Source organism: Falco peregrinus, chromosome 6 (genome assembly GCF_023634155.1).
Source record: "Falco peregrinus isolate bFalPer1 chromosome 6, bFalPer1.pri, whole genome shotgun sequence".
NCBI classification, from domain to species: Eukaryota; Metazoa; Chordata; class Aves; order Falconiformes; family Falconidae; genus Falco; species Falco peregrinus.
The window spans coordinates 69,828,572-69,856,317 of NC_073726.1; the positions used below are offsets into that span (position 1 = coordinate 69,828,572).

The window sequence follows — 27,746 nt, forward strand, 5'->3', positions numbered from 1 at the left end:
TGGAGCATCAAGGTTGTACAGGATTTGTTTGTGGAACACCCTAAATGTTTGGGATTTTTTCCCTAACAAATTTGATGCCTGGCTGAAATGCTTCTGAATTGGTGCTAGTTTCTCTGTTATAAGGAACTCTTAGGTTCCTGGTGTCCCTAATATACTGTGTGGGCACATTTGTTTTCCCTATGATGCCAAATAAAATGCAAATAGAAAAAGAAATGCTCCTTCAAATAACTTTTAAGCAAAACAAGTATACATGGCAATGTGCATATTTTTGACAAAGGCGCTTTTTTAACTTTGTCATCATTTAAACATCTTCTAACTGAGTCTATGCATGTATTTCTCAGGCCCTTGCATTAACTTTGAGATATGAGAGACAGAGAGATTGAGAAAGGGATAAAAAAAAATACAAACCCAACAACAACAACAAAAACCCCCAAAACTTTTGTTAAAATTATTTTAGGGTTTGTAAATGCAGATGGAAGAGACCAAGAGAAACTAATTGTAAGATGAAAGATGACAGTCCAAGAACAGGCTTCTGCTATTAAAAATAGTACAGCCACGCTTGAAGGAAAATAGGGAAAATGCAATCTAAATAAATAAAAGAAGAAAAAACTTATAAGAAATCTGTGTTTACTCTGGCACGCGACTGGCCTACACTGCTTTTGACATATTAGGAAGATTCTTGGCTGGGAGCTCCTAAAAGCACTTAAAAAGGCATGTGTTTCTTTTCAGAATATAAGGGGCTTGGAATGTTTTCTTTAAACAGAATTCTTATAAATCTTTTTTGTTGGTGGTTTTTTTATTTTATTTGTGTGTGCACATTTTGGAACAATTTCCTTAACTCCATTCCTCAGACCATTTGAAATAATTATATTACTGACTATTTTTGCCAATTGTGTGGCCTTAGCTATCTATATCCCCTTTCCAGAAGATGATTCCAATGCCACCAATTCCAATCTGGTAAGTCCTTGATAGTGTTTAGTCTTGCTATTTCGAAAGTTCTTTTTGAATGTGACCAGAGAGACTGTTGAAGTTAGGGAACATAAATATATTCACCAAAGATGAGAACTTAATAAAGTAAAAATTGGTTTTGAGTGCTATGTCTCCTCTATTCGTGTTACCGCATGTTTCAATTGAGTTGGTTTCAGAAAAGAATGTTCCAAAAATTGCACAGGTTCTGTATGTGATGTTTCGGTTAACAAATTTCTGCATGCTGCAAAAGTGCTTGGTAAGTTTTAAACTGCAGGTATTTGTGGAAGTAATCTTTTAATCATGGATTCTGTGGTGGTTTTTTGTCTTAAAAAGTGCCAAAGCGTGAAATTATACTGTCCTCTCAGGTGATACATGAGAGCACAGCTTGACGACTTATTTCAAGGAAGTACATTAATGCTTGCATTTCACAGATCTGTGTGTTTAATTGAACAATGTTTGTGGCTTTGGCATTTTTTGGTGGTGTTTTTTCTCCTTTTCCCCTCTTGTTGGGGGATTATAGCATTTCCTCTGTCACCACTGATGCTAATGTTGGTACTTTGGGATAGAGCTGTTCATGTACGAAAGTAAGAGTGTTTAATTTTTGGCTTAGCATGAAGTCATAGCAAAGAATTCTGTAAGGGCACAGCACAAACCAGCTCTGAATGCAGTTAACTGAATTAGCAGAAGACATTTTTCTTCCTTTCAAATATGTTAAAGAATCTCCTACTCATCTGGCTGGATCAGGATGAAAACTTGCTCCCAGAGTTTAAGAGTTGGGATGCTATTTTCTGATTAAAATTTACTGAGACATTAGAAATTTTAGAGCAACAGAGGAGGAAAACAAAAGCCATAGTTCTATAGTAGGGATAACTGGGATGGCTGACAGACATTGCAATTAAAATGATCCATGTGGTTCTTCTAAGTCAGTCATTTGATTAAATATCTCTTGAAGTTGTATAAAACCAAATTGTGCACTTCAGGACTTTGGAACAGTACTTCTGTGTTTAAAAAGAAAAAAACCCAACCAAAATCCCAAAACAACAACCACCCCCCACCCCCCCACCCCCCCCAAAAAAATTGTAGTGTAGTGCTTTTCCACTGTAATTTCTTTAAAGTTTAAAAATAGGAGCAGGAGGAAATAAGTTGTTGTTAACTTTTAATTATTCTCTATATTTACAGAATATGTGAGTTGGTTTTGTTTCTCTTTTATTGCTGTCTCTTTGTTAGCTTGACATAGTGTTTAACAGTGATGAATTGTGTGGTGTGTGTGTTTAAATTGCTTCAGTATGGTACCTTTCAAAAACAGATATCTTTTATTAAAAAAAGCAAATTCAATTGACCCTCTAGCAATGAAAGACAGAATGTTGTTTATTGCACGTTCTGACTTGCATGGTTGAAGGAGGAAAAAGAAGCAGAGGTGAAGGTCAGAGGTCTCTTAATTTGTCTTGAGTTTAATTGGGTGTGGGTATTTGCCTTATTTCAGTAGGGAGACTGCTGGCTAATACTAAGTTAGGAATATATTCATAATTGAATGAGGTGTATTGAAACTGTTCTACTATAAGAAAACATATGCACCTCGTGAGCAGAGCTGGTATTCCGCATCTGTTTTCCAAGATATCTTTTGTATCGTTTGGTCAATCTATCAAAACACACCTGTTATTTGTGAGTAGGATTTAAAAAATCCCAGCCAAGCAAGAAATACTATCTTGGGAAAGTTTAGAAATGTTATAGCCTTAAGGATGAGGAGGCATTGTTAATTTATATAAATAAGCTATAAGCTATTTCACAGAAGTAAGCGGAAAAGAAAGTAAAATGGGGAGTCTGCTTGACTGCACTTTTTTCCTTGGGTCTTAATGCAAAAAAGTAATTAAAAACAGAAAATGGGACTTGCACTAGGGGAATTAAAACTTTCTTCTACACTGTAGATCAAACCCTGGAACTCTGACTGCTCAGTAGCCTTTGGTCCTGTGATCTCCTGTTAGTCCCTGTTTGTGGTTGCTGGATTTTGTGTGTTTTGGTTGCGGTTTGTTGTTGTTTTCTTGGGGTGATATACATATATCTTGGCATGTATATACTGCTGTTGGGAAACACACTTCTTGAGTGTATGTCATGTGCTGCATTCCAAAACTTTTCACAGAACTGTGAAGAGTTGTATGTCATGATTAGCGAGTAAAGTACTGAGTAATAGGCTGGGGAAGTAGAGGCAAATGGGCAAGATAAGGGTGAAAAAATGTTAGTTGTGTTTTGGAATGGTGTTTTTGAATGGGATGAAAGAATAGATGAAACTTGGAGTTAAAGAAAAGCTATTTCAGATGGCAGGCACTGCAAAAGAGTGGGACTTGGCTCTTAAAGGGCCAAACTATACGTGGAAGGCACTAGAAAGAAGCTGGGGTTAATAATATTTTCCTGTAAAAGGTTATGTACTCACATGATTATTTTTTTCCTACCTGTGAACATGTATTTTGCAATCAGATTTACTTTGTAGCCATGAAGTATAGAGCTCCAAAGGTTAAATCTGAAATTGAAAAGGAGTGTATGTCTGCGGTGTGTGCACTTAGTTTAATAGTGTGCACAGATGTGTGTACTGTGCAGAAGTGTGAGTCTGACCAAATGTATACAGAATCTTCTTAGCTGCCCAGAAGAAACTTTCACTTCTGTAGGAGCTCTTGATTAATTTCCGTTCTGCAATTTAGTTTTTTTTAGGGGTAACGCTACCACAGAAACTCCCACATCCCTGATTTCCTTGAATCATCCCTAACTTCCTGAGACGTGGAGAATCTATCTACAGAAAGCATATGATCAATAGTAACTGTTTTACAAAGTCTGAAAGTGACACAACAGTTTTCCAATAAGCTGCACTTTTCCCTTAGGGTCCAAGTATTTCTGCTCTAAGGTTTCATCATAACTTTAAAAAAAATGTTTTCTTTGGGGGTTGAGGTGAAAATTCAATCGATGTTTTTAACAAGCTAATGGAGTAGAGGGTGGGGAGACAAAAATAAAGGAATTCTAAATCGTGCAAGTGGTTTCCTTTCCTCTGTAAAAGCAGAAAAATGATAGCTAAATAATGTTGTAATAAATAATTGCTCTATACAAATTTCAAAGATGTAATCAGCCATTGGTCAAATAGCGCATACTTATTACTGTATGTCTTCTATGGAAGCCTTGAAGAGATACATGCCTTATTTGCCTGTACAAAACCAGTAACCTATAGCCATATCTCCATTTCAGTAAGCCTTGTATTTAGGTGCAAGACCTATTTGATATGATGCCACAGTAATGAGTATAAGCATTGAAACTAAATACAGAAGAGTCCAATAAATAATTCCCTCCCTTTTTGTGTTAGTAAGGAACTGTGATTAGCTGTTATGTATTACAAGTTTAGGCCAAATACCACACAGATGTTCAGACTGCTTCTCTGCAATCTGGCTTCCTATAATAATAATTCCTATAAATCCTCAAGCCATTTTTATCAAGCCTACAGATTGTAACTTGGACTGTGAAGCACTTGCATTTTTCAAATGTACGCTTATACTAAAACCCAGATTTTGTGTTTTTATGCTCACTGCAGTGTCTTTATCACTGGCTTCAAGAAAAATGCATAGTAATAACAAATGCTTGAAATTGGCTTCAGTAGTTTTTGTTTCACTTCTGCAGTGTACTCGCACAAATGGAGAGGAGTTGCACCCAATGGTGCAAAATTTTTTTTGGTATTAATGAACTCTGCTGAGATTTTGCATGAATTTAGAAGTAAAGAAAGGTCATGTGTGACCCTGTGCAAAGAACAGTTATGTAGTCTCTTCATGCAGTCAGGAAAATTGGAGCTAGTTTGAAGGGAATTAAAGTTAGCCAGCTGTAACTGATATAGAGGCTTTCTGCTTGTTATTCCTGCAATTATGCATTAGAATAGAGATAACATACATTTAGGAATAAAACTATAGACTGCCTAAGAGAGGAAGTTGAGAAGAAAATGCTTCTGTCACTTTACTGGCAATTGTAAATGGCACAAGCCTGGTCAACGTCACGGCATGGCGACAGCATAATGAGGTTAAGACCAAGGTTTACAGTGCGATCTGTGGAAGATGACTCAGTTGTTTGTTTTGGAAGAACAGCAGGAGAAGATTCCTTGTGTTGTTTTGATAGCTCTGCTTTCCCTCCCTCATCCTTACAGGAAGGTCCCTGCCTCATCCTTATTACAGGAAGGAAATCCTGTTGTACACTAGTTAATTTTTTTTTTTTAAATCTCTTGTGTTTATAGATGAGCTTATAATGGGATGTCACCTTCAGACTAATTTATTAAACGTGAAACAGGACCCTGTAAAAGATGAGATTTCTGCTTGATTGTTGGTGTTTGTGTTTGTGGGAATGCCTGCCTATGGAAAAGGGGCTTGCCCTTCAGGAAGGTATGGCTGCTCTATTAACTGGTGATTATGGTAGTATCCACCTGAGCAGGTGGTTCTTGTACAAAAAAAAAGAAAGTGTTTTTGATCTTTCTGCATTTGCAGCAGACTGATGCAATAGGTGTGGATGTGGTGCTATATATATGTATTACGTTTCTAGATACTGGTATAACAAACCAGTATTTTTTTTTATATCAGAGAATTCTGGAGTCAGTATATTGAACAGTCTCAATTTTTCTTGTGCAAAGTCAGAAATTGTTAGAGAGCAAAGTGGGGGTGAAGGGGTCAGAAAAAGAAAGAATGGGCCTTCTGGATAAGGCTAAGGAAGACTACTGCACAAAAGCTTTTGGTTCTGTCATTGCTATTGCCCTCCTTTGTGACAGTTCTCAACTAGTAAGTGAATACAGTAATGAGCTATGCTAGCATTAGGGGTGAGGTGCAGGGCAGGACAGAGTGGATACCAAGATAATAAGCTCTGATAGGTTTATTAGCTTGGGCCTCATGCCAGGATGGTTACAGCTGGGGGAAGTTACAGAATTTGAAAAGTGAGGAGTAAGCAACAGAAGCTGGAAGAGAAGAGCTGAGGAGACTGGAAGGGAAGTGGAATCAGGACAAGAAGAAAGGTGTTTGTTCTGAAAAATCCTTGAGGACTTTCTCCAGAAAGATTGCAAACCACTGACCTGTGGGATGCTAAGGAAGTTGAATAGTATAGAATTTAAGCTTAGCATTTCCCAAAGTCCTCAGAAGTCCTGCCTCTGGCAGAGAGAGGCTGATACTCAGCATCTCTAGCGTAGTAAAGCACAGGGTGGAAGAATAAGCTTTGGGTTTGAGAGGAAGACATTCAAGCTTGTCTGCTGGTTCTGGTGTTGGCAAACTATGTGTCCTTGGGTAAATTGCTGTCTCAATTTTTCCATCTGTAAAGTAGGTTGGTTACTGCTTTCATGAAGGTAGTTAGTGCCGTACATCACGCAGACCATTATAAGCAATGCTGTGGAAAAGACTGTCAAGAAAAGAATAAAATCTGTAGCAATCATTTTCAAGCTGGTGGTCACCAACTGAACAAGAAGGGTAAAAGGTAGGATGGAGACCTCATTTCTTTGTGCTGTCGGGGGCAGAATTTAATTACCGCAGAGAAGCATGTAGGACTGCATTGTCACAGTTTGCTTATGTGTGTTGAATTAATTTGAAGGGGACTCAACTTTTGGTGCTTAAGTTTGCAGTCTTTGTATCTTTAACATAGTGGTGTTACTTTCTAGGTTTTGTGAAGATGAAACTGGTAAAGCAGAGATTAACACCTATATGTGTTACTAGCAGGACCAGACCTGTTATGTTTTCTGGGCAGATCTCTGCCACTTGATTTGTCTGGGTAATCAGTAGTGGTATGAGGTGGTTCTCTGTGTTGACCAGGTGAGGATAGGATTGGGAAAGTTTGGCAGAGGGATTCAGAGGTGTTTGCCCACAACAGAGGAATAGAGGATTCTATTCCAGGGTCTGGACATGAAGGTACTCAAAAGGCTCTTCTGTATTGGTATTTTACTGTAGAAAAAGGACTTTTTCTGGCTCTTTCTTCCAATAATGCTTCCTTCTGAACCTCCTCCCATCTCAGCTGTAGTTGTCTGGGCTATAACTCTTCCTCAGTTCTGCCATTTCTGTTGTTTTTCTTTAGTGGACTTAGAGTCCATATGTCAGGTTTCTTATCTTTCTACCACTTCATTAGCAGTTTTCTGTCCTGCACAGGGCTTGCTGTTGAGTCCCGATCAAATCCCAGCCTTCTGCTTCTCTTCATACCAGTTGGTTCCAGTGTCCTCACCCAGTCTGTGCTGATTGTTTACCACCTCTTGATCTGCTCTGAGATTTCTCATGTCTGTGTGACCCATTTTTGTCGCTTTTTTAATTCACTATCTTTGCCAAGTAATTTTTCTCCTTCCAGTCCAGCTTCCATCAGACCTGTGTTTTTGCTTTCCCCTTTTACTCCTAACTGCAGTTTTCCCTCCATAGTGGTTTCATTTGTGATTCATTTGATCTCAGTGCTATCCCCACTTGGCTTCAGCTCCCTGACTGCTGCTCTTGCTAATTCTAGTCCACTCCTAAACCTGGTCTCTCTAACCCAGTGCTCCTTCCAGCTGCTGCTTTCTTATTTTCTAGGTCCATTCTCAATGCATTGGTCTCCGTCATCTGTTAAACTGTTTTGCCTGAAACATTGCACAAATAGTCACCCTGAGACAGGAGCCAGCTTGAACTGTAGTATTTAATTGGTAAAATCACAATTAAAAGCAGTGCAAAACAGTATCTTAATAATGGAAAGTGTTGTGTAGTTTTCACAGAAGTAGTGCTAGAGATTCACCTCTATTATTATCTTCCATATTAAAATGTAAAACAGTGCTTCACTGAATCAGTGAGATACTGGAAAGTGGCATAATAGGCTTTCAGAATTATATATAATGCTGTAACGATGTCAAGTACATTTACGTTATGCAGTATGTAATGTAGTAAAGAGGAGAGGATTTAGAGATACAGACCAAGGGTAAAAAGTAGGTTTCAGATAGGATTTGAAAGAGAAACATGTGCCTTGGAGGCAAAATTCAGCTATTCGGGAAGGTCTGTCCTGGTTTGGAGGAGCTGCAGAGGAAGGACCTTTGTACAAACAGCTACAAGATTGGTAGAAGAAATGGATGATTATATTTGCTTACAGTAGGACTGTAAGTTGAGCAAAAAAAAAAAAAAATTGTTACACAAACTAGTCCAAGGTTATAGAAATAGTAGTTTAAAATTTGCAGGTTGTATGTTTCTGTGTAAGTGATTTTGAAATTTTAACTATATATTTTGCTTTTGATTGATGGCAAGTTTATTGGTTTAGTCCAAACATTAAGCCATTTATCCAGTTTCTTTAGACAGCTCTGATTACCATTTTCCCTTTCCTTATGTGTAAGCTTTCTAAATCTCTGACTTATCAAGTGTGTTTTATAATTTTTTTTTCAGGTAGTAATTACTGTTGTTTATCAAACATCAAGTTCACTGTAAGATGCCTTTTTTTTTGTGGTGTCCTCTTTTGTTTGTTTTTTTTGTTTTGTTTTGTCCTTGTTCAGAAAAGATAGGAAAATTGTGGAAGCAGGCCAAATAAGAAATTTTAAGTACTGTTGTTTACACTGTAGTCTAATTCCGGCCCCTGCAAAAGTAACACTGTCTTTTAAAAGCAGTGGAGACTTCCAAAATGGCAGATACTTTTTGTATTGCCTTTTTGGTACAAGTATCCTTCTTCCTCTGTAAGTCTGTGGGATATTAGCCTTCTGTTAATGAGTTCATCAAAATCCTTTTGATGATGTTAGGAAATAGAAATTCAACAGATGGTTTTACATATGATCTCTGGATTCCTTTATGTATAGTTTGTATTATACCATATTCTCAGGTATATATATGTCAGGCAAACTTCCCGTTGACTTCACTGCAGTTTACTTGACTGTCACCAAAATGCATCCACTAATTTAGTGCATGCTATTGACAAAAAATTGTTGAAATGTGGGGCTTTGCTGACATCTACAAAATCATTGACTCTAAAGGCAATACTCGTTGTGCTTGTGCAAACTAGGAAAAAACCCACCAACTTTTCATAATGCCCTTAGAAATAAAAGAATGGATGTGCTGCTTGCCAAGGGGCAGAATTGCCAGAAGGAAAGAATGTTTTGTATGTTCATCAATGTTTGGACTGGTTATTTCTCTCGAGGACAATTCCTATTTTTTCATGTTTTCCAACTTCTAAATCTTGAGGGTCCCTATGTCATAACAGCTCTGAATGGCAGACAGCCTGTACTTCAAAGCAAGCTAATACCATCCTTGAATTTCACTTTTGAGTAATGCTGGATGACTTACAAATGAGTTTGTCTACAACAGGGGTCCTCAAACTATGGCCCGCAGGCTGGATACAGCCCCCCAGGGTCCTCAATCCGGCCCCCGGTATTTACAGACCCCCCCCCCCCCGGGGGTTGGGGGGGAAACCAAGCAGCCGCAGATGACTGCCTGCCACTGCATCCGCACGCCGGCCCCCTGGTTAAAAAGTTTGAGGACCCCTGGTCTACAACCTCAGGGAACAAAATCTCTTTTCTTCTGCAATAACCATGAAAAGCCTATACTTACCAACGATATTTCTCTATTAAGAATATGGTGTTGGAAGCTCACCAGTTAGGGGAAGGCTTCCAGTAAGCAGCAGGAAATACCCATTAACATCTCTTCAGTATGTTGCATTTCTGGCAGATGCTGGGAAGTTGGCACAGCAGGTTATCTCCTTAAGGCATCCTTAGCATGTTCTGTTTCACTTAAGCCTAGGCAAGGGAGCTCTGGGCCATCTCTGGGCTGCAGTGTTTTTCTAACATTTTGCTAAAACCTTAATAATTTGTGATGGTCTGTGGGACACTAAAGAATGCATATATTCCTTGGTTGAGACACTTCAATGATGTATACCTATAAAGTTTTGTACATGCATGATGTGAACAGATGTTCCGATGCTCATAGTGAGCTTACCCATGCAGACCTCAGGCTCTAATGCAGAACACCTGGCCAAAGGAGCATACCTGCTCTTTGGAAACCGTTACCACCCTGTGGTTGCTGGTAGAACAGTTTCTTTAGTCTCTCTGACAGTGGTGTCAGCCCCTTTAGCCCCATGCACTAAATTTGGATTTGGCAATGGCACGAGCAAGATGCCCAGCTCCCACAGTACAAGCTTTCCAAAAGGAGCACGTATGTGGTTCCCCAGCTTGCTGCATTGGCAAGCGTGCAGCTGTTTTTCAGGCTGTCCCGATAAACTTGCACTGATGGAGAATTTGGGGTTTTGAAATTCTTCCTCTTCTGCCGGCTTGCTATTGTCTGTTGCTTGTAAAGTTTATATTTAGGTAGCTTATATCGGAAATTGGAGCAATCATATTTTGCATATGATTATCTACATCTGATATATTGACATATTTTTTCCAGTTAGCAATAAATGTGCTTAATCTCTTACTGTTACTCTTTGATCTGAAGCATGGTGAATGCTTTTCATGTGGACATTTTAAAATGTTTTAGTTCTATTACATACCCTCAAATATAAAACCTCACACAAAAGCGGAACTTGCATGTTATTTTATTATTATTATTTTTATCCACTGAATACCACTTACAGTGCTGTTTTCCTTGTGTGGCCTTATTGTTTGTTAGTCACTTAAAAACAAGAATCCCTTTTTAAATGAGATTATGCAGCCAAATGTGGTCACAAAAAGAGTTCTAAAGATCTAGTTGCATAATTGTTTCACAATCTAAACTTGTATTTAAAAACAAACAAACAGAAAGCTTCTCCTCATTATGGTCACCAAGATAATGTCTGAGTCAGAACAAAAGGCACATCAATGCCCTTCAGGAGCAGCTGCCTGAGACGAAAGACTGCAAAATGAAATGACATCAAAGAGAATGAAAAGCTCCTATTCACCTCCTTTAGCTGTTAATGCTAAACCATAACAATGACAAAACAGAATCTCATATGCACATAAGATTTTTACTGCTGTAGTGAACAGGCATTGAGGTATTTAACTGTTAAGGATTGTTTTTCTCTAGAATAAGGAAATCTGCTGCCTCTGTTCTTTAAAGCCACTGCCGTCCTTTCAACAAAGGGACAGAACTAGAGGATTTCCAGCTTCCCAGTTCTATTAAATGTTTCGGATGCCTCCTGAGTCCAAGAAGCGGTTTGCACAAATCATGAATAATCATGTGCAACTATAATAATGGAGCACTACTATATTTTAATCTAGGGTTTTCTATAAAATCTAGTACTCTATGTCAAAGTAGGTAAAGTTGGCATCTGCATGTAGATATCTGGGCTGGAAGTGCAGCTGTGGTGTACACCTGATACTGCATTGATTTCTATCAGCAAGAAACTGATAAATCTCCTTTCAAACCTAACAACTTGTATCCTAATTTCTATAAGTCATTAACCATGATTTATTCTTCCCTTATTCAACCTGAACCAGGTTTTAGCTGTGAATCAAGGCACTGACTTTTTTTAGATCTCTTATTTAACATTTTTATTTTATCCTACTTATCATTTGACAATTATATAATTTTTATCCAACTCAGGGGTGATGCTTTCATCTTGACATAAATAAGCTCTTGCTTATAGCCGTTCAAACTCCAGCATTACCTTGTACTTACTCAAATGTTTAACACATTTTACAACTCACTTAAAAATTACATTCCAGTTTCAGCCTCTTTTTTTATAGTGGATATAAATATTAATGTCCAAATCTATTTTTTTTTCTCTGATTTTCATTGTCCTTATGATAAAACCAGCCCTGCTGCTACTTTGTTTTCCTTTTTAAGCATAAGACTGTTGCATGCAAGTATTTGACGACTGTCCACAGGGGAAAAAGGAAGAAGCAGGTGAAGCAAAGCTGAATATTTTAGCCTTTCAGTGGCCATAAAATATGAGAATGTGTTTGAGTCTTTCAGATGATTGTTCTGTACTGAAGTCTTATGGAGTGAAAGAAAAAGGAGGAAAAAATATATGCTGAAATGTTTGTAACTGTCAGAATGTTTCACTCTCCTAAGTTTTGAGCATGTACATAGCAGTAACCTCACAGAGGAAATGGCCATATGAGGGACATGGTGTTTTAAAGCTTTAAGGAGCAGGAGCTAACCTAGGGAAAATACAATGCAGTATTTGAGAGACTTGCATGCTGATACAACTATTGAAATATTTGATAAATAACTTTTGAAATTAATTCAGTCCTGGCTGACAGGTCCTTTTGGAAATGTTTACCTTTGCTTTCACATTTCAATACTGTATTGAAAAAGGATACCACAGAGATATTGATCCCCCTTCCAGAGGAAGAGAGATCACAGCTTGTATTCAAGCAGCTGCTTGTGTGCTTTCCTTCTCTATTCATCTTGGTTACTCAAGTAATTTTCCACAGTAGGCAGGTAACATTGTTAGGCTCTGGTATGAATCTAAAGGAGTATGCTTAAAACAGTCAGCATGTTTTGTGGTTCATTCCCCTCCCTCCACCATCCAGACCTGAACTAACGTGGCTTCCAGCCTGTGTGCCCGCTGCTGCTCTTCAATAAAATACAAAGAAAGGTTTCATTGGATAATAACTTATTATAACATACACATTTTTCCTTTTCTTTAAAGAATAGTACTTTCCAAAGAAGGGGTTTTGAGTCACTGGTTCATCATTATATCTTGGCTATTTTAAAAGGCTCTGTTGAACTAACACATTGAAGCAGAACTTGAAGAGCATGGTTCCACCTTTGCTAGGATCCAGTTCTGAGACCATGGGGGCCTGGGTTATGGATGTTTCTGGGTGGTGCTCATAGGAACTCACATCACTGGGAGGCTGTGCAGTTGTCAGAGGTAGGCCTTGTCCCTGTCATTCCCTGTTTTCACCAAAGCACACACTCATAGACACAGACGTTCAGGCTAACAGGCACCAGTCTGGAGGCACCTCCCTTGTCTCTGTGCAGACACAGCAGCAGCTGCGTGTGTAGGAGTGCCTCTTCCTCTTCCTTGCACCTTCCCTCCTGTCTCACTGGGATGGGTAGCAGGTCCATTTCACAGTCTGTGCAGGAAAGGAGGCTGTTCCACTTTTGAAATAGTGGCAGAGCAGGTAAGGCTTTTCACTGTTCTCCTATGGGTGACTTTTAAGCTTTTGATCAGGAGAGTGGTGAAAATTGCCTCTAACCAATGCATCTGCATATAAGGACAGAGGGCTGAACGCAGCTAAGTACAGTGATAACCACGTTGCTCGGTGTGCCTCTGGCTATAAAAACTGATGTGCCTTTACTGTTCCAGCCCAGAAGGCAAACTGGGCTCAGCAGAGCCTTTGACCTTTTGAAAGCATTAAAATCCATAGGGAGCTGAAAATGATTCCTTATTTGTTGAACTGCTTAAAATAAAGTGGCTTATGACCTCCTGAAAGTATTTCTGACCCTGTGGGACTGGGAAGACACCAAATGGACTATCCCACAGCAAGACCCAGAGGTGAGCGCAAGCTCAAATTTGCAGGCAAACTCCGTACGTCAGACTATATTGTGAAGTGGGAGATGGTGATCTCAAGCATCTAATCTTGCTTTCCACTTGTTATACAAATTCATGCAGTAATTCCCCTATCAAGAAAAGGGAAGATGTGTATAGTGTATTTGTAAGGGCGACCACAATTCTAATTTAAATCTGCTTGAGAATAATGTAACCTGAAGAAAAAACCTGAAAAAGGTTTTTCTCTTTCCTCCATACATTCTTCTACTACTATACAAATTTACATCAAGAATGAAAATGTCCTTCCTAACTCCATGCAAATTCTAACAGATTATGCTTGAGTCATGGCTTAATTATCCCTATTATAAGGACCTTAACTTTTTTCTGTGCTTTCATTGATTCCTGATGGTAATTCTTATAGGTTTTTTTTGTCCTGAAAATAATCAACATCATCTTTGAAGGATGGACATTAGAGGTAGACAAAGTTTTCAATAATGCTCCCACTAGCACAGCATAGAAAATTAATAACTCTTCCCTGGTTCAGTTTTTCTCCTTGGGCATCCTAGAATTTTATTAGTCATTTTATCCAAAAACGTTGCCCTGATGCTTGTGTTCAGTTGACCTTGAATGTGACATGGAAGCAACCCTGGAGAGCTGTTGCTCTCCAATATGTAATGACAGTTTGGCAAGTCTAGCCTACATTCCTTGATCCCAGGCATGTGCCTTTGTTTTTAGCTATGCTGAAACACATTGTTCAGTAGTTCCCATTTCTCTGACAAATACACCTAAGCTTGCACTGCTTTAGCAAAATTGGAAGCATCCGGACTGTCCTCCAGTGGTGAGTGTCCCTCAAACAGCTTGCAAACAACATGTGTTTCTTCTGCTGTCTTATGTATGTCTTCTCTTTGTCATACCTGCTGGAACCCCATGTCATATACAAGTAATTATGCAGTTACTCTGTTCTGCTATCAGTAAATAAGTTTTAATTGGACTAGAGAGCAAGAGAGACCAATTGTGAGCTTTGAGAGTGTTGTATTTACTTGCCATATTAAAACTTGTTATTTTAGATCCCCTGGTCTGAATCAGAAAAGCAAGAACTAAAAGCTTGTAAACAAATCCAGATCCTGCTTCCTAAGACACAGGTGAAAACATATTCTCCCCCATCATACATAAGTGAGAAAAGCAGTGATGACTGTAAAGCAAACATTAAGGGGAAAATGGCCCATGGAATAATGTACAGAAAAAAGCACCAAGTGAATTTTAAAAAGCCCTCATCTTATGCCTGGTCAGCAAGGATTGTACAACAATTTGTTCAGACATTTAATGTCAGGAAAAGAAATCGTTTCTGTTTCAGGATATTTGCCGCTTTCTTTACAATAGTGAAATGCTGTATACAGTCCTAAATGTTTTGGAATCTAATCTCATCATGTCCATCAAATGACCATGCTCGAGGTATTTATTGATGAGGCTGGATAAATCCTAGCTGAAGAGAACACCACTTGTCATGGAGTGAGTAAAATCCTGGGCATGATGCCAGACTCTCAGGGACGATTTTGCCTTGATGGCATATAGTGATTTATACTTGTCTTTGCTTCCATCACTGAATGCTGGAACAGGGAGAAGGGAGGAAAAAGGAAAGCAAAAGCACTGTATTTTCACAGGGATGTTATTTACTTAAATATTAAAATCTTCTCCTTGCCTCAGTATTTTCTGAGGGGGGACAAAGTAGACTTCTAACTTAATTTGAAATTATATAGTCTGTGCAAAACATGAATTGGATATGATGGTTGTGATGACTCTTTCTCACCCTAAATTAATTTTTTTGATGCTGAAATACTCCTAATCCTGTGACACAAGAAGCTAGTTTATGTTAAATAATCGTAGACTGGACTGCTGATAAATAGGCTGAGTTCTTGGTAGAATTTTTCTTGTTACTCAGTGATGTTTTATTTCAGTGAGAAAAAGTTCATTTTCCAGTCTGCTTTCAGTGAATCATGGTGTCATGGTTTAACCCTGGCTGGCAACCAAGCACCATGCAGCTGCTCACTCACTCCCTCCTCACCCAGAGGGATGAGGAGGAGAATTGGAAAGTAGAACTTGAGGGTTGAGATAAGAACAATCTAATAGGTAAAGCAAAAGCTGTGCACACAAGCAAAGTGAAGCAAAGCAAGGAATTAATACACTACTGTCCATGGGCAGGCAGGTGTTCCGCCATCTCCAGGAGAGCCGGACTCCATCATGCATAACAGTTGCTTGGGAAGACAAACGCCATAATACCAGATGTCCCTACCTTCCTCCTTCTTCCCCCAGTTTATATACTCAGCATGACACCATATGGTATGGAATGCCTCTTTGGCTAGTTCGGGTCACCTGTCCCACCTGTGTCCCCTTCCAACTTCCCCTGCCCCTCCAGCCCTCGGGCTGGCAGGGCCCAAGGAACTAAAAGGTCCTTGACTTGGTATAAGCATTACCCAGCAACAACTAAAACCAGCAGTGTGTTACCAACGTTGTCCTCACATCAAATCCAAAACACAGCACTGCACCAGCTACTAAGAAAATTAACCCTATCTCAGCTGAAGCCAGGACACATAGAGAAGTCTATACAGCTTAAAGATGGAAAATGACCAACACGTGGAAGCCTTTTATAATTTCAGTAAAGCTTTTTGTTTTACTAGCTTATTAAAATGAATTTTTGTGCTTGGAAGCTGACTGACTTGTACAAGGAGCAGGAGTTTCCACCTACTCCCTGTAACTTCACAGGAGAATAATGTTTCTAGATAAAGGTTGAGTCAGGAGAGAGAAATGCCTCATTCTTTGTACTGTTACCCTCTGATATTACTTCGTGAACAATCAAGAGGTTTAATCTGAAGTATTAGTGTTGCATAAGAATGCAGAAAGTTTACGTTAACTCTGGGGTCAAAGGAACAAGAATTTGGAAGAGAGGGCCATTGAGGGTTAATAAACTGTATTAGGCTGAGGAAATCCCCTGAGCTGTAAATAATTGAAGGATGGGAGAGCATGCAGGAGATGTGCATGCCTGTCCTGTGACAGGCATGGCTTTTCCTTTGGCTTTTGATTATGTTCGGTCTTGGAGACATGGTGTTGAGTTAGATAAACCCTTTTTTTTTTTTTTTTGGTGCAGTGGGTGGGTAAGCCGGTAACCGAGAATGTTGGGATTGAAAATCCAGAAAGAGTTCAAGACTTCTCATTTTATGGTTTTGTGGCCAACCTTCTGCTGCCATGGAGGGGTAGGGAAGAAAAGAAACTGATGTATTTTGAATATGTGGGACTCATAATGCTGAAACTGTCCTTTAAGGTCAGTAGTCTTTGTCTTTTAGTGAATTTGTTTTAACAAAACATAATCATAAGTGAAGCTGAAGGTTTGTGGCTTGTTATTGTAATTAAATCTGAGGAAAGAGGAAGGTTCAAGGTTGTCAGCTGAGAAGATCATTCTAAGACTGGAACGTAGGAGCCTCCAAGGCTAGACATCTGAAAATGCACTTTTACCTCAAATTGCTAATTCTGTTGATAATAAGCTTTGGCTTCATATATATTGTGGATCCCAAAATAATTTGGGAAATGAAGTCTGAATGTGACTGGCAAAACTGTTCATAGGGAATTTTCTTTTTTCACATGTCTTCACAAGGGAGAATTCTTCCCAGGATCATCATTTTAATTGCCTCTTAATTAGGCTGGTCATCAAAGCTATGTTTTTTAAATCCAGAGCACTAGTGATTCCTGCCATGAGATAATACTGTCCAGATATGTGTAAGGTGGCATTGCTAACAATAAAACTGAATTCTGTCCTTTCCTGAATCTTTCAGGATGCTGTCATGGATTGTCCAAAGCACTGAAGGTGAAAGTGGTATTCCTGTTGTATGAGGAAGTCTTCATTTTGGGAGTTCAGTAGCTGTGAAAGAGTATCCAGCAAAAATTCCTCATCTCAGGAGATGGCAATATCAGCTATAAAATAAGGAAGGAGACAGATAATATCACAATATCAGTTTGTTCATTTGTGATACAGACCTCTATTCAAAACATATCTTTTTAAATCTAATTTTGTTTTCACACTGCAGTTAAGCAAGAGAAATTGGAAATCTGTGAAGTGACACCACACATCCAGCATTAGAGTCTTAGCAATGTAGTGTCACAAAGAAGCTGACAACTCATCATCAGACTTGTGACACTTTTTTTTCTGTTCACAATGTCCTTCAGTAGCTTTATTCAAGGAGTTTTCGGTGGAGAGTCACATACAAGGACTATGAAGGAGATGGCAGGACCCAGGACATTTCAGCCTCTCTCCAAGGAAAACAGACCTAGCAGCACGGTCTAGATACTGTCCCTATTTTCATCAATTCCCTAGCAAGTTTGAGCCCAGATATAAGTGTCCCAGATATTAGAAAAATGGATCTCTCTAAGGCCTCAGAAACCTTGCCTGAACAGAATCTTCTCAGTCTTTCCAATAAAGTTCCTGACTGGGGAACTTTCTTAGAAGACAGCTTAAAGAAACAGGCTATGCTTACTGCTTACACACGGTATCAACAAGTGCCAGCTCTAATCACACAGGGGTATTCTACCCATTTTTAGCAAGGTATCTGCTTCCCTTTTAGTCTTTTCACTTTCTACATAGGGGAAGCACAGCACCAGTTTGACATTTTCTGGAAGTGATGTAGCCAGTTTACCAACTATGCAGAGGTCGTACTGTAAACCATTCAAAACTGGGTGTGCAGGAACTTTGAGGCAACTGTGTTCACTCTGTATTAGTAACGGAAGTGAATGTCTCTGGGCTCAGGAACTAGCCTGGGATGATCTCTGTGGCACCTGGGTCAGTCTCTAGTGTTGCCTGAATTGAAGGTCTCGATGCTGACTCTTTATCTTGAAAAATAACCTGCTGGTTTTGCATTTTTTGGCATTTCTCAGATTCTCTAGGAAGACAGTTTGGAAAAATTGTTCTGAAAGCCAATAAGAAGAGACTGAAAATCTTTTTGGCTTGGGTTTTCTGCGGGTTTTTCTATTAATTTTGCTTTGTTTTAGCACACTAGTGAATCACCAGGATGCCATTAGAATCCACAGATTGATATATGACCAAGTCAAGGTCCTTTTCTCTATACACACGCCTCTGTTAAATTTTGCTGTTAAATTTATCTTTTGTTGATAAGGTTTCTTTTATGGACCACTAGTGGTTGCTGCTGATCTCCTGAGGATGCTAATCTAGTGAAACTTGGAATTGCTGTTCTGAATTTCTAAAGATGGGCAAAGTAAAACTGCTGGGTTACATAATCTGTGGTTGGATCTACTTGACTTCTAATTCGCAATTGTTCTCTCTGAATCAGCAGATGTGGAGGGTGACTAGCATGAACCACTTTCTGGTTCAGTGAACTTTTGGGAATCTCAGATTCAAAACAGGACAGAAACATAGGAACTCATCACATAGGGTCAAGAGGGTTCTATAATGACTCTTCAGGTCACCAATTCCTCTTTCTGAACTTACTGGAGGTTCAATCTCCATGTGAAAATGTTGATGAAGCTGCTTTTTTTTTGTTTGTTTGGTTGGTTTTTTTCAATGGCCTAGATGTCTGACCAGAATTTGAGTTAGGTGCCTGGATTTAGGAGAGGCATCAGCTCCTATATGATACTTACTTCTCCAAGAGAACAATTTTAACAAATATAAAGAGAACATCGCAGAGCCCATAGAAGTATCATCTGTTATAGTATTTTCCACTTGTAGATTATAAGTGTACATATCATGACAATGCCTTTATAATTTTAATAACAGTTAATACACTGATTTGAAGAAAAGCAGTTCAGTTTATTAGAAACACAAATACACATTTGAAAAGGCTCCAATAGTACATAGGACAAAGAAGTTATAAAATGGTTATGAAACTCCTTGAGTTGAAACTTTACAGTAAGTGATTCAAACTGATATTCCTAATTCAACTAGCACAAATAAATCTAATAAAAATATATATGACATAAATTATGTGAATAGCTCTTACTGTAGGCTCTGAGAACGCTCTGAGTATAAACACTGATAACCACTTTTGAAAAGACTTAATTTAAAACTGCAGAAGAAAATGTTTTTATTTTCCTCTCTACATTAAATTGTCGTTAGCAGAAAAATAGTCACTAGCAATTTAACTTATGTGTTTGTTTCTTGAAAGAACTTTATCAGAAAAAAATAAGGAAGTTATAGTCACTAATATTTATCTGATTTTTTTTGAGCAACATGGAACTATATAAAATAACATGAGCAAGATAATGTGTAAATACTGATTTTTGAATTGTTACCAATTGTGAGTTGTTTTGTGGTTTTTAAGTGAAATTGATCTCTCAGAGTTGCTATGTCCCTTCCATTACAGATACAACTACTTGTGGTATGGTTGGCAAGACGTTAGTTCTGAACACATGTCAGTGCTTGCTGTTTAGGAGAGCATGTCTGCCTGTGTGTTTGGGAGGGTGGAGGACGGTCTGTGGTCACCACTGTTCAGGTGAGAGCAGTATAGTAGCGGTCAGCTTCTGAGAGGGGTTTCAGAATTGGAGTAGGTTGAATTTCAATAGGCTGGAACTAATTCTAGAAGCATTGTGTGTATCCTTATGAAAATATCTTCAAATATAGTTTTAGATGAAGCTGTCTTCTCTGGTTTGCTATCTTGAGTAAGTACAGCCACACAGTGAAATAACACTTGAGTAGCACATAGCATTTGCATTAGCAGCACAAGAGTAGTGCATAGATTGATTCGTACCATCTGTGCCATTAGACTGCAGTAAAATTATGTAAAGAATCAAAGCTGTTAGGAGCCTTAGTGGTAGGCCAGACCCCATTGTGCTATAGATTATAGAGAATAAAAGATGTTCCTTGCCCCACATCCTTTGGCGTAGTGCTTGGAAGAAGCAATCCTGTGTAACCCAAAGTGCTAGGTTCTTTTTCCTGAGTCTGAACAGAGAATGTATATATAAATACAGGCTGATACCTGAGTATCAAGAGCTGTCTCAAAGCAAGAGACATGTATCATAGCGGATTACTGCTTCACATGCCTATGTTTAAGAATGTGTGAGTTTGCATAGCATTTTCAGTTTCTTAAGCTGTGCAAAGTGACCAAAACAGGAGGAAAATGTTTAGGACTACTCTGTCATAGCGCTGTATCTGTCAGTGTAGTACTGATTAATTTTTCTTTTTAAGCTATGTTTTCTTAAATGGTACAATTGGAAGAAGTGTCTGTTGGCTCTTGCATGTCTAGAAGTACAGTAAAGTACTATTGCTATTTGAAACAAAATATATGAGAATGTAAGAATGTCAGTGGGATTTTTCTGTGCTTTATAAAATTAGTTCTGAATTATGATAGTTGTGTTTCCATCTGCATCTAATGAATGTAAAAACTATGGGGAAGAAGTTTTTAATAGAAAATATGCAACATTATTCCAACGATCTTATAGTATTCTCCGTAGAATAGCTTGTACGCCATGTCAGATTCTCTTTGTTTTGTGAAGAGAGAAAACAAATGGTGCTAGTGTTATCTTCAGGCCATGTTTAATATTACTTTGCTGCTTTTTATTTTTTCACCAGAAGATGAATGCTTAACAGTTGCAATATTGGATACCCCACCGTAAAAGTTTTGTGCCACCTTTACTGCATGTCACATTTAAATTTAGGGCAGCAGGCTGGATTCAACAGATGGAGTTGCTTCCATGCAGTTAGGATTGTTGTCCTGAGGTTCCAGTCAGTGGCATGTGCAGGTGTTCCTTCCTGTCTTACTGTGAATAAAGCTAGTTAGGGCTTTGAAACTGCTGATACGCACTTGTGGGATCCTTCTCTCCTGCGTGCTCTCTATAATGTTTAATATTCCAGTTATCAACTATTCTGAAGGGCATGATACATGTGGCCACTGATTTGAACTGAGTTTTGGCAGAAATGGGCAGGCTTTCGTTTTAGAATTTCCTTAAAGTACTTTACATTCTTATTCAGTTTATGTAAGGGTAGGACAACATGACAGGACTAAGGAAGAAAAAATGTCATTTACTTTTCAGAACAGGGCAAAGTAAATTTGAAACAAACTAAACCAAACCAACCAACCAAAACAAAACAGAAACAAAAAAAACCCAAACCAAAACAAACAAAACCAACCAACCAAACAAAAAAAACCCCAAACCAAAACACCCCATAAGGTGGGATTTTGCCCAGGTTTTACTGACCCTTTCCCTTTGCCTGGAATAAATGTCATGAGACGCCACCATATTACATTGCTGACAAATGTTCAGAACCTGTGTATTCAGCCCCATCACTGAGGATTTGAAGAAAAGAGCATTCCCACTATAATTACTCAGTCCACTTCCTACAAAATTTCTGCTTAGAATTTGTATTCAGGTTCTCCTTGTGCCCAAACTTCCTTAATTTTTGAGATTTAATGTTTGAGAACTGTCACAGCTTGAATTGGTTTAAGCACCAAGAATCGTGGATATAGCCACAGTATTTTGAAGTTGATCTGTGAGTCGTTGGTTTGAGACTGTGGCTAAAAGGTTATGTTCTTTAATTTACCAAAAGTTTCCAATCTTGTACTGCTGGAATTAAAAATAAATCAGGAAAGTGGTGTAGGTGGAGAGAAGGAACAATAGGCAATGAGGACAGTAGTCTCTCACTGCCTTCAGATACTTCGCAGGTGGATAACAATTCCAGATTGGAATGAAGCACAATTTCTTATGAACTATGGTTATGATAACTACGTTAAAGAATAGTAAAAGTGTCTGTTAAGAAAAATATGGTTTATAACTAGCAATTTGGAATACAGTCATCAAAATAAGCTGCATCATTATTCTGTGGCCCTTGCAGTTCTGCTTTCTCCTTCCTTCCTTGACCTCTTCCAGCAAATGCGATATAAACACTTCAAATTCTGCATTGCATTCCTGAAGTCTAAAACAGAGGGAGATTTGTTGTTACATGTTTACATGCTATAAAGCATTGATATAGGACCAGGACAGAGAATGAGAGATTTCTGCTAGATACAGAGTGATTCAAATTGAATAAAAAATGTAATAATTCAACTTCAGTCATTGTAGTGAGTCACTGTCCTGAAGACTTTATGTTCTAAGGCAGACTCTTCCATCTTTTCTTTGTGCACAACAAGTCATTTGGAAGAACTGTGCAGCTGGCAGGGAAGAAGTGTGGGCATGTCTATCTCCTTGACAGGCCTGACACTCTTCCAGCTACATTAGGTAAAATTAACTGATATACTAGGGGCAACTTCTAGTTTGTGCCAGAACAAGGAAAAAAGAACACCTTGAGCATGATTTACCTTCATTTTGTTTTCCATAGACTTTACAGTAATTGTATCAAGGCTAAACATACTTGCTAGAAACACAAGTAATTTTTTTTGTTCACATATAGCTATGTGCAGAAATTTGTGAAATGCATATAGGTGTTAAACTGTAGGATTTACTGATAAAACAGTGTGGTAGATGGACTTCAATGCAATAATGTAATGGTGATAACAGTTTAATTATGCCATATACTTTGACATAAGAGGTTAGCCTGCGGTAATCAGTGAAGTTCCTTGCATCTCTATACTTCCCACAGGTTCACAAATTTTTAGTCTCATCCAAGGGTATGATGGAGATTTTGTGCTTTCCTATGAAATTTGAGAAACTGGCCGCTACCCAATATAGGTTATCACACTAGATTCATTATTTGACTGTACCGGATGTTACAGGGATTCTTAAGAAAATTTATCATTCTCTGACGTCCTATGTATCAGGGTGGTGGAGCTTTCATTGTGTGGTTGTGCTTGAAATTCGGTAGTCTGAGTATTGTTGTCTTTAATCTGGAGTATCAAAATTTGTATTCTTGATAAACTCATGACTATACAGTGGTATTAAGACCAAAAAGGAAGAATGTAACTATTTTTGTGTCCATATATGGTGCAATGTAAGAGGGATCTTTTAACTTCAGAATGTGAACATGCAGTTTTAAAGATGAGAACAGAGTAGTGCTGTAGTGAGCTTTAGGGTGTTTCATGAGAGCATTGCTATTGCCACATTACAAATTAGATCGGCTTTTTTGTTTACTGTCCTTCTTTTGGTGGAGGACTCATAATGGTGTCTGAATAGAAGACTGGATGAAGAAAAGCCATTACAATGTGCAAGCTTATCTGAGAAGAAAAACATCTTTCCTCATACCAGTTGGCTTAGGCTCTAAAAGGCTTAGGCTCTAAAAGCCATTTTATTCATGTGCATTCCTTTTAAAACCTCACGGAAGTTCTGAACTCCCTCATTTCTTGTTGCAGTGAATTCCAGTATTGATATAAAAGTTTTTATTTATTTACTCAGGCTTTTTTCTGCTTCACTTGTCAAATTTTCTGGCTGTATCATGAAAAATAAAAGCAAAACACCAAATAAACTCTAAAAAACACACTTTAAAAAAATAAATAAAATCCACATTTCAGTGGCCTTTATTCTTCATCCTGAAAGTTAAAGTAGGAGCTGTATGCTCAGCACTTTTCAAAAAGTAAACCACTGCTTAAGATACCCAAGTATAGGCATAGAATGCTAACTTCAAGCAGTCACTTTATGAATTCTTGGCTTTGGTTACAAATATCAGTGAATACAGGTAATAGCTGAAGCATTACCGCATCATGCCAGAATCTAAATAGTGAAAAGACCTCTGTGATAATAGATTGAAATCTATTATGAAAGCATGAAGGAATTATTATAATTAACTCAATATCGAATGACTGAATAACACGTGAGGACATATTTTAAATAAATACTTTTTTTGCAACACAATAAATATTTGGCTTTGGAGCACATACAGGAAGAGGAAGGACTTAGAAGTTTCTTTTTGGGACTGATGGAGGCAAAGAGGGCATCACAGAGGTTACCAAAGGGTCTCAATGATGTGCCATTCCCTTGTCTGCCCATTTTAGTTTGGAAGGTAAACTCACCTGCTTTGGGAATCATGCTGTTGTACTAGATGGTGGAATGTGACTGCTGAATCACTGGCAGACGTTCTGCATGCTGCTACCCAAGCTCTGTGTATGGATATCCACAGTCCTGTGAAATGACAGAGCAGACCACTTGACGCAGCAATTGTTTTTACACTGGATGAATCCAAGTTATTGCCATATTCAACTGTCTCCAGGTTTTCCCATGAAATCAAACTCTTCTTCCTTCCCACCCATTGCATTGTGCAGCAGTGAGCACAATGCACCTGTCCTCCAGTTGCTCCAGTCCATGGATGGGTGCCCCTCTGCTACTCTCAGCTGCCCCATTACCACTTTCTTTTCTCTGTGCTAATACTGCTGCTGCCGGGATCACAACTTAAAGAACTGTCTGAAGAGCCGGAAATAGTAGGGTGGTAAATATTTCTTATAATGATGGTAATTTTTACCAGTTTACAATGGCAGGAATGCATAGACCAACCCTTTTTACACAGGGCTAGGAGTAATTCAGCTATTAAGTGAGGGAATTCTAATTTATTAGCAGAGGTGTTTTGATGGCAATTTACGTGGGTTTATTATTGTGAGGCTTGAAGGAAAATATTTAAAATGTGGTTGAAAGTTAGATGGAAAAAACAAGAGAGATCTTAAACTATAAAATCATCCTGAAGGCGGCCATTTAAATGCATTTTTCTACAAGAGTAAAGGGAATAAAAAATAAAGGTACTAAGTTTGACACAATAAATCATAAGAGAACTAATTCATTAGAGCCTGAAAAAACTTTTAAAAACCAGAAATTCTGTCCAAACACCATTAGTAGATTGGAGCACAAGTTATGACACAACCTGAAAATAATATTTATTGAAAGACAAGAAGATAAATACAAACACTAAAGTGCTCTGAATATATGATATAAGGTAACTGAATATATAAAGAGTCATATCTGCCCTGGTAACAGATGACCTAGAGAATCCTCAGTGTTGCAGCAAATATTGAGGAAACGGCTCATTTAAAAGTATTTTTTTGATAGAGATATTTAGCATGGCCTCAACTGAAGATAAAACTTTAGGAGCAGAGTTCATGTCTTTTAATGTATTTGCAGTTTGATCTGCTTCTTGACCAGCTCAGGACTGACTGGCGTTTTTTGGATTGGGGTGATGGCAGTTTGATGATTTTTAATTATCTTTTATTTAAATACCTATAGTAATAATCAGAATACAGGGGGAAAAGGAAAGCACCAGAATCAAATTACGTTCACAGAAGCATTTCAAACAGATGGACGACAACTGAGAAGTTTGGATTTGTATTCCAAAATCTGGTATGATTTAGCATATTATTTTATTTCCAATCAGTCTCTAGATCTAAAGCATGAAAAGAAATGGCAGATATGGGTGAGGAAATGTTATGCATCCACAAAAACAACTGTGATCAAAAGACTTGAACTTGTCAGAAAAAAACCCACCCGACAATCCTCAAACTGTTCAGACTCTGAAATTGAATCTATTTAAAGACAGAATTGTTTAAAGACCTGAAATCTGTTTTGACCCCAGAGCCTGCTTTTGAGCAGGAGGCTGGATCAGATGACCTCCAGAGGTTCCTTCCAACCTAGGTTTATTTTACCATTCTTTGATTCCCTCTGATCCGTTTTACAGTAAGCACAGAGAGGTAAATTTTACCCTGTACTTGTGCCAGATAACTCAAAGGCATTGCAGCACTCCAGGAAATGCCTCTTTTATGGTACAACTTGCCACGCCCAAGTATCCCTCTCAGGGAGCATGTTGGCTGGCATGTATGTCAGCAGTGGGCCTGGCCCCTCCTGGCAAGGCAGCACAAGGTGGGTAGGGTCCCAAGGTGGTTGGATGTACAGCCAAGAGCTGCAAAGGTGCAAATGCTACCAGGAGTGAAGTGAAGATGGGTGGGTTAGGATTTGGATTCCCATCCTGCAGCAGATACTTTGCAAGTGAACCGCTGAGCTTGTGCTCAGTAGCAGTCATGAATGATATTTAATCTTCCTCTATTTGGGAATTAAATATGGCAAGTTGTGTGTTTGGAACTGTCATGTAGTTCATGTTCACCTACATGCGTATTGTACCTGTTTTGTAAGAGTAAGCCCAGATAAAATCATTTTCCTTTTTGAATAGTCTGGGCAAAATTATTTAAAACAACCCTTGGGTTTTGATGACACTCTATGTTCATTAGGACAATATCTAAATCTGCTTGAAACCTGGCTTGTTGTAGTCCTCTATGCATTGCTTGGTGCCTAGCAACCATGATCAGGGCCAGTATTTTCATCCACTTTTCCTCTGAAGTGTTTTCCAGTTTCTTCTAGCTAGGGTATGAAATAAAAACAGCCTGAGAGACACTTATCTCTGTACATAACAGCAATAGTTGGTTTTATGTACTTCGGGGCAAGCTTACTGTGGTAGGAAGCCCTCCAAATCATTCTTCATTATTATAATATTATGATTTTGGATCCTTGAATTTAATCTCTTGGAAACCCTTCCCATGCATGTGGTAGGAAGATGCAAGAGTCTGTGCACTCTGTCACTCAGAAAAAAAAAAAATCACAGGTCATCTGCAGGGAGAAAGAGAAATGAAAAAAATAGACCAAAAGGTTCATTTTCCTGAAGTTGTTTCTCATGATAACACATTTGAAGAATAGTCTTGAATGCTTTCTAAATAAGCAGACAGCTTGCAAATACAAACATTTTTTCATCTCCGTGCTTTTTAGACAATAATCTTATTTTCTCAATATTAGTAACTGCAGGGGCTTTAGGGGAAAAACTGCTCTTGCAGCAGATGTTAAACCAAAACTGCATAGCCTAGACCTGATGTGCAAACTATTGCTTTCTTGACGAGGTTTCAGTTGGAAGGTATGTTGTTCAAGCATTGTCCTTTTTTCCCGTCTATTAGGAAGGTATAGTGCCTGCGTTACTTGAGTGGTATCGTGAGACTTGTATATGTATTTGCAAGTGCCATTTGTCTGTTGCATAAGCCTGCTTTCCTCAGTAGTGGCTTAGAGCAATTATTTCTCTCGGCAGTAAAGTAAAAGAAGGCAATAACAACTATGTTTGTTCTTTCTTTTAAATCAAGTAGCTTTAAAATTGACCATCAACATTGCTAGATGTAACATTTAATTTCTTTAGAGTTTAATAGCTCAGCTAGGGTATGATGGACCTTGTAGTTCACGAAGGTTCATCCGAGGCAGTTCAGGCCACGCTGCCGAACTCATGGTTCACTCGGACAATAGCAATGCTTGCTTTAATGGAAACACAGTTGAAACCAGGCAGGAGCCTCTGGACTTCTACTATAAGTTATTTGATTACAGTTCATGGGAAGCTAGTGAGATGAGATAATTTCTGCCCATAGGAGACTCTTATGGTGATGAGCTATTTGTGAAGATGAAATGGTTTACAATAACAACAACAACAACAAAAGCACCAGTCTTCCAGTCTTGGA

At 38.5% G+C, this 27,746-nt stretch overlaps 1 protein-coding gene across 1 annotated transcript in view; it reads left to right on the plus strand.

Moving 5' to 3' along the window:
• CACNA1C (calcium voltage-gated channel subunit alpha1 C) overlaps nt 1-27,746 on the plus strand; it is a 493,845-nt gene that overhangs the window by 78,473 nt on the left and 387,626 nt on the right. Inside the window, exon 3 of the mRNA XM_055807493.1 lies at nt 854-957. Coding sequence (XP_055663468.1) covers nt 854-957 — 104 coding nt within the window. The remainder of the gene's footprint in view (nt 1-853; nt 958-27,746) is intronic.